The sequence below is a fragment of the Coenobita brevimanus genome, chromosome 70 (assembly GCF_032717465.1).
Source record: "Coenobita brevimanus isolate Jiangsu-jjx chromosome 70, ASM3271746v2, whole genome shotgun sequence".
Taxonomy (NCBI): domain Eukaryota; kingdom Metazoa; phylum Arthropoda; class Malacostraca; order Decapoda; family Coenobitidae; genus Coenobita; species Coenobita brevimanus.
In genome coordinates, this window is record NC_137023.1 from 35,926,067 (window position 1) to 35,933,463 (window position 7,397).

At 37.4% G+C, this 7,397-nt stretch overlaps 1 protein-coding gene across 1 annotated transcript in view; it reads right to left on the reverse strand.

The window, feature by feature from the left end:
* LOC145406418 (speckle targeted PIP5K1A-regulated poly(A) polymerase-like) overlaps positions 1-7,397 on the reverse strand; it is a 45,162-nt gene that overhangs the window by 31,309 nt on the left and 6,456 nt on the right. The window contains exon 4 of the mRNA XM_080277575.1: positions 7,031-7,175. Coding sequence (XP_080133701.1) covers positions 7,031-7,175 — 145 coding nt within the window. The remainder of the gene's footprint in view (positions 1-7,030; positions 7,176-7,397) is intronic.

Below are 7,397 nucleotides of genomic sequence, written 5' to 3' on the forward strand. Positions count from 1 at the left end.
CAAAGTACTGGTATATTTCCAAATTGCAAGAAGCAGTTCATTTGTTACGATAATAGGAAATCCTAAACAGAACTAACTGAAATTTCACAACTATCATTCAGGGACCATCACGAAAAATTTGCAGAGTTCAAATCTAGTATGGTAACATGGAATAATTTTTTTTATAGTAAAAGCCTGAAAAGAAGAGTGCTTAAATAAAAATTTAAATTAGTCATTATTATTTATATAATAATTTTTGTTGCAATATTATGGAATAATTTAAAGTCATTTAATTCCGTTTCCAATGTCTCCATGTTCGTTGACAACAGAGATCAGGTAGGCGGCGTAAGTCAGTGGGCTATTTTAAATGTGTTGATCAACAAGCACCAAAGGAGACAACTTTTACTGAAAGACACAGAGTTATTACACTGCATTTGGCCAGTTTTCCATTAAGAAAAATCTCTGAAGTATGAGCCAGAGGACTATTGGTGAATGAAATATAAAAAAAAAAAGAGCCTCCAAACCTGCAGAGAGTCAGAGCTCCTTGGAGAATGCCAACTTGTGTCACTGCTTAGTATCCTCAGTGCATAAACTATTAGCAAGAGTAATAAAATCAAAATTTTCAGTTAAGCAGGGCATTGCGGTTTATTTTAAAAAGAAAGGTACAACAGATTAAAAGAGAACAAAAAGTGTGTGCCTTTGCACTGCAAGAGTTTATCAACTCATGAGTTGGTCTTCTTTACTGCCTAGTGTAAAAGAAAAGAGCAAAATCTGTCATACCTCCTTATAACTGAAAATAATTTAGCATCAACTGGGAATAAAGAAGCTAATTATAAGTATTATAAGTGAGGGGAAAACAAGGAATAAAAGGCAGAATGGTCTTGCTGCTACCGCAGGTAGGATATCATTATTAAGAATAATTTAGCTGTTGTGGCAACCTTATTGTTGCTCTATCATCACCATAACATTAGAAAATAGGGTAGTGTATTGTAGTCACAAGAATTTTCCTTAATTGGTCTTCAAAACTAGAGCATCTGTATTTGAAATCCTAGGAAGCAAATAAATCAGGAACACGGGGTTATACTGAGCACTGTGGGTGAGTAATACATTACACATTCATTCAAATCAGGAAACATATCTCAGTGTTAACTTCTAATATATCACTACCTCCTGTTATTCATTTTCCATAATTCTTAGCTGGATAAAATATACATTTTATGTGATATGACACGATGAAGGCACAGAATTTTTATCTTATATTCACTGTTTTCACTTAATATATCATGGCTGTGAAGAGTGACCGAAGCAATCTGAAACTCTGCCATCACTTCTTGGGGTGACTGTACATGATGAAACTGGAAAAGGTTGGATAAGTATAATTCCATATCTCCTATGTGAATATACCAGTAGGTAAGAAGTATAAACACCAACAAAGAATACGAAGCTAGATGATACATTCATGGATTCAAAAGGTCTATAATATGTCAAACAGAAGATTTTGTCAAACTGGGCCATACTATATTCAAAGTGCCATAGGAGACTTAACAGCACCTCTTATTTTGCATATTACATACGAATACTCTCTTGTTTGTTACTTATATTCTTAGATATCAACCGGTTTGCATCCATAATATATAAGACATCCAAGTGTAATGTACAAAATACATCACAAAGGAATAAGTGATATGAAATTTCCAATGCCACTTACAACACAACCAATATTCCGAACATATACGGAGGTGAAGAGTTGTAGTGCTGGACAACTTTATAACACAGACTTACAGACCAGAGATAGGTGACCAGTTCCATCTAGGATGATAATAAAATCAGCAGTTGAGATGCTCAGCTGTTACCTCAATTACATGAATGACTGACAATGTTACACAGTGTGCTGTATGGTGTTGGGTATATCTATCTATCTACAACATTCAGCTGCAAACAATAATACCACTCCACTTTTTACACAGGCAATAAAACTAGGACATAACATTCTGAAAAGGTTGCTTGACTCTGAAGATTGCATCACTGGGTTTTGACAGACATTTCTCACTGCATTATTGTTTATCACAGCAAAGTCAACTGATATTAATGTCCTCAACTGCATTTAATAATAATCATCATCTGGTCTTCTGTTTCTCAACTGCACCATTCTTCTTAAGGAATTCATTAGCATTCAAGACTCAATTACACTTTTACAATTACAAGAATAAAAGTGACAGCAATTAAACCATATAATATTAGGTTTCAGCCCATTAATTTGTATAAATTTTTAAATGTATATTAGGGTGTTATTAGTATTATTCTTAAAACATTTTGGATCAGAAAAAGAGGTTATTCTCTGAGGCTTTCCTGTCACACATGCTTCATTTACTGCATAGTAAATAACTCCAATTATTTGGCAGCTGATTATCTGGTCAAGTGGGGTTGGTGGAGGATTAGTGCCCCTCCCTGTAAAACAATTAACTCTAAGCCCTTGGCCACCCCGATTGGGATACATGGCGTCTGGCAATGAATGAAAAATGAATGATTATCTGGTAGATCCAATATTTCGGCAGTTTTGAGAAATACAGGTAGTCCCATTTATGAAAGTCACTGATAGTTCGGAAGATATTTAGAATCATCTCAATAATCCAGGAAGTGTTATAGTAGGACTCGCGTACGTTTGCGGCTGTGGTGTGGCCCGCACCTGTGTACAATGGTGCCACGTTTCCCCAACTTGCGATGTGAAACGGAAGCTATTTATGTACAGTACAAGGCATCACAAATTCGATAAATTCAGATGAATAAAACTTACACTTGTGTATTTTGATGAATGAATCAACAGTAATCTTATTATGCATAAAATATTTGTACAGTAACACAGAAACATGGCATACATATTGTACAGTGTTGCTAAAAGAAATTGTAGTCACTTTTAATGGTTTTTAGCGTAGTTTTAGGGTGGGTAATAATATCACAGTTATGGATATAAGATAATGAGCCTGAAAACAGAAGATATGCCAATATCCAAAGTAAAAGAAATAATTCATGTAATTCTTGTGAGTGGCAACACTTACACACCCAGTCTGGCCTAAGATAAAGTACGTACCCCTCCGTAGCCCCAACCATAGCTTGTACAGGTGTTGCTAGGGAAAAATGCTCACATTTACTGGCTTTTACCATAATTTTAAGGGCGAGGTATAATCACATTTATAATCATAAGCTAATATGTAGGACAAAATAGTAGGCATATGCCAATACCGAAGTAAAAAAACAAAAACATTATTCACTCGTTAGCGGCAACACTTCCACACCCAGTCGGTGAGAGAGCGAGAGAGAGAGAGAGAGAGAAAAAGAGAGAGAGAGAGAGAGAGAGAGAGAGAGGCAGGAGAGGGGCATGCACTGAATGCATTGTCGGCATCACTAAATATAACAAAACCAAATTAACAAATGAAAGCACAATTATAAATAACTTATAAAAGAATCAAAAGTACTCAGGGTGGCTCACATTTCCCGCCAGGAGAGAGAGAGAGAGAGAGAGAGAGAGATAACGGTATAGAAAACGTGGCAACACTGTACACAGGTGCGGGCCACACCACAGCCGCAAACGTACGCGAGTCCTACTATAGCTGTGACTTGTGGACATACTGTGTCATTACACTTGTACATGTTCACTAATTTCTATATTTTTTAAATTCTGGTGTAGTACTGTATTGATTACAGTATTGTACAGTATCATACAGTACAGCCCCCCTCTCTCCCCCCCCCCCAAAAAAAAAGTGAGGGTTATGTTCCAACCCCCCTCGCTAATTCTTGAAATTCGCCAATTCTTGACACCTTCCTGAAAATGACATTTACCAGTAATTGCGTAGCCTACAAACCACTGATACCGTAATGCATTAGCCATACATAAACGTTTCTTATTAAAAATTTCTCCATTGTTTTTAGTTGTTCGGCTGTGACAACTCGTTTGATTAGCCAGTGAAATGGCAGAAAGGACTGTCCTAAGTGTTTAACTAAACCTAACCTAACCTGTACCTAACACTCTAACTAAACCTAACCTAACCTATGGATGGGAAATTGGGAAACAAAATCCATCTTTGAGTGTGCTGAGTAAGTTTCTTCCATTACACTAGAAACAAACAATCGTAGGTACTGCTTAACAGCTTAACTCCTCAATGGCCGTGGGTTTAGAAATTTGCATGCACCCTTGGCTGGCCTGGGAACAATTTTCTGAGTTTTAAAATCAATTAATTTTCTTAAAGACGTGAAGAGAATCATCTGGTGCACCTAGCAATGTGTTTTTTAGCTTTCTAAAGCCATCCTATGATTTGCTATGATTCATGGAAGAATTAATATTAAATTACAGTGCATGTGCCATATGGGTGAAAACATCGAAGATTAAGCAGCCGTCTGGCTGCTGGGATGGTAGCACAGAGTCGTGTAAACATGCCAGGTCCCATAATTGTTCACAGTTTTTTACAGCCTGCACTAACTTGATGTCACTGACACCAGTACTGTAAAGGGTTGTTCAATGCTGGGGGTTATTAAGGGGTTAATGGTTAATGGAATACATGACTGTCTGCATCAATACTCTCTCACATATACACGCAAAAATGAACAAAAGAATGAACACTAAATGTACATTTAACTTGCAGCAGAAAGACCTTATCAATTCAATTCATATTCTTCCAGTTTATTTTCTGTATTTTTCTGACTATTTTTTTAAGGAAGAAATCGCTAATTAGTGAAGTCGTTAACTATGAGTTCAGCAGTTATGGAGTTCTACAGCACACAGTACTCTCTCCAAACAAATTTGTAATAATATAAGTAGTGATAGTGTTCACCAATACATATAAGGTACTGAGTGGGTAGGTAATATTCCATATCAATACATATAAGGTACTGAGTGGGTAGGTTTTTCTATTATTTCGCAAATCCAATTACTCGGCATTGACCTGGTCCCATAGGTGCCGAATAATTGGACTTTTACTGTACTAGCTTCAAAGTCTGTCAGTTATCAAAACCATGCTAAAATAGGCTACTTCAAGCTACCCTAAAACTAATAAAACTAACCCATTCTGATCAAACCTAACAACATAATCTAATCAAACCTAACATCAAAATTTTAATGAACATGTGGCAGTGGGCAGAACTAGAAGCTGGAGTATATCCCTCACTCATTACTTAGCAGGTCCTAAATGATGGACCCAGGCCCATATGGGCCTCTCCTGGTTGAAGTGCATTTACACATTACACCACAAGGCAGAAAATTTCAGCCTATTCACTTAATCAGTACTGAGCTTCCTAAATCAAAGTTGTGTTATGTAAGGCATGCACATCACATAAAAAAACTAAAAGTACAGTGCTCCCTTAACAAAGACATCCGCGTGTTAAAAATCCACGGATATCTGTTGCCCCTCTTAAAAACACCCCTGGACCCCCCTTAACCCTTTGGCTGCAGCATCTGTGATGACAACGTACTGGCTGTGATCACTGTGGAGAAACAGGAAAAAAAAAAAAAAAAGTGTATTTTCAACTCATTTCTTAACCCACTTATCGTTAATCTTGAGAGCTAAAATTTTTGTCAGACAAACATCAATCTTTCTACTATCGTTTGCAACAAACTGCATGTCTGTAGGCACTCCAAGCACAGAGAATGATTTGAGAGAGTACAAGGTGTGTTTTGACTGACGCAAGAAATAGCCAAGAGGTGGAAATTTCCACCAACCACAGGATTTTTCCCATACAAAATAGAGTTACAGCCACATTACCTCATCACAGTAATTGTAATAATAATAAAAATAAAACACTTCTAGCTAGTCTACTGTGATTTTGTTACGATATTCCAGTGTTCACATTAGACTTTAGAGAAACAGTAACGATGTGAGGAAAATCATTACAAACTTTATCAAACTTTATGAATAACTTTTATTACCACTTACTTTTATAAGCTTATTGATATAATGTCATGAGTCATTTCACAGCACTGTTGCACAGTTTGCAACCGCAAAAATGTTCGTTAGCTAATGCACTTAGCATCATGACTTCTCTGATTATTACAAAAATATCGCTAAAATCACTCGTATTTTATCACAATAATTCACAATATAACACTTTCAGCTACTCTTGTATGATTTCACTGCAATCTGGGTGCGTATTGCTTGGTTTTACTTTGAGAGAGAGAGAGAGAGCAGCAAACCGGTTTAGGCCAGCTCATCAATGGGTACGAGAGAGAGAGAGAGAGAGAGAGAGAGAGAGAGAGAGAGAGAGAGAGAGAGAGAGAGAGAGAGAGAGAGAGAGAGACGAGAGAGAGAGAGAGAGAGAGAGAGAGAGAGAGAGAGAGAGAGAGAGAGAGAGAGAGAGAGAGAGAGAGAGAGAGAGAGAGAGAGAGAGAGAGAGAGAGAGAGACGAGAGAGAGAGAGAGACGAGAGAGAGAGACGAGAGAGAGAGAGAGAGAGAGAGAGAGAGAGAGAGAGAGAGAGAGAGAGAGAGAGAGAGAGAGAGAGAGAGAGAGACGAGAGAGAGAGAGAGAGAGAGAGAGAGAGAGAGAGAGAGACGAGAGAGAGAGAGAGAGAGAGGGGGGGGGGCAGCAAACTGGTTTAGACCAGCTCATTGAAGGTACATGAAAGAAAAGAAATACTCCCAGCCTATCCTAACATTTTTCCCTGATGAATTAATGGCAAAAATAAACGAAGTGGCCAAAAGGAAGAGTGTTATATTTGATTCACTGGATAATGCCATCACTAAAACAGCCCTGAACTGTGCCTGGGATAATGTTACATTTGCAGTGAACAGTGTCAGCAGAGTTCAACAAGATAAAATGCTTTAGTGAATCCAGAACCAGTACTGTGTCCAGCTGCAGACATTTAAAGCCGTTTATGTTATATCCACCCACGGACATTAGAACCGTTTATGTTATATCCACCCATGGATATTTAAAACCGTGTATGTTAAAAATGCAGGTGTTAATGGATGACTGTACTGTAATCAATCAGTACACCTTTTCTGTCAGACAGCAATAACAGTGATATAAAAAAATAACAAGAATGTAAACAAAATTAATGCTCACCTCAGATACTCTCGCTTCTCATATTCCTGGCGCTTGATCTCTATTTCAGCAATGAGATCATATATAAGGCGCTTAAGGTTAAAACCACTTGCCCGGCCACGTAATCTGCTCCACATACGTGGGCCAATGGGCACTGACCTTCGTCCTGCAAAAGAGAATGAAAGATAATGATAACATATTACAAAAATCATTATCATAATTCAACACTAAAAAATGGGGTGGACAAGATCCATCAGAAAAGTTAACAGACTATCATGTCCACAATAAATTACAAAAATATTGTCTACTGTATATACACTACTATTAATATGGCTAATTTGTAAGTTCCTCCCCAATTTACATTATCAGGTTGGAAAAATTTGCAGTA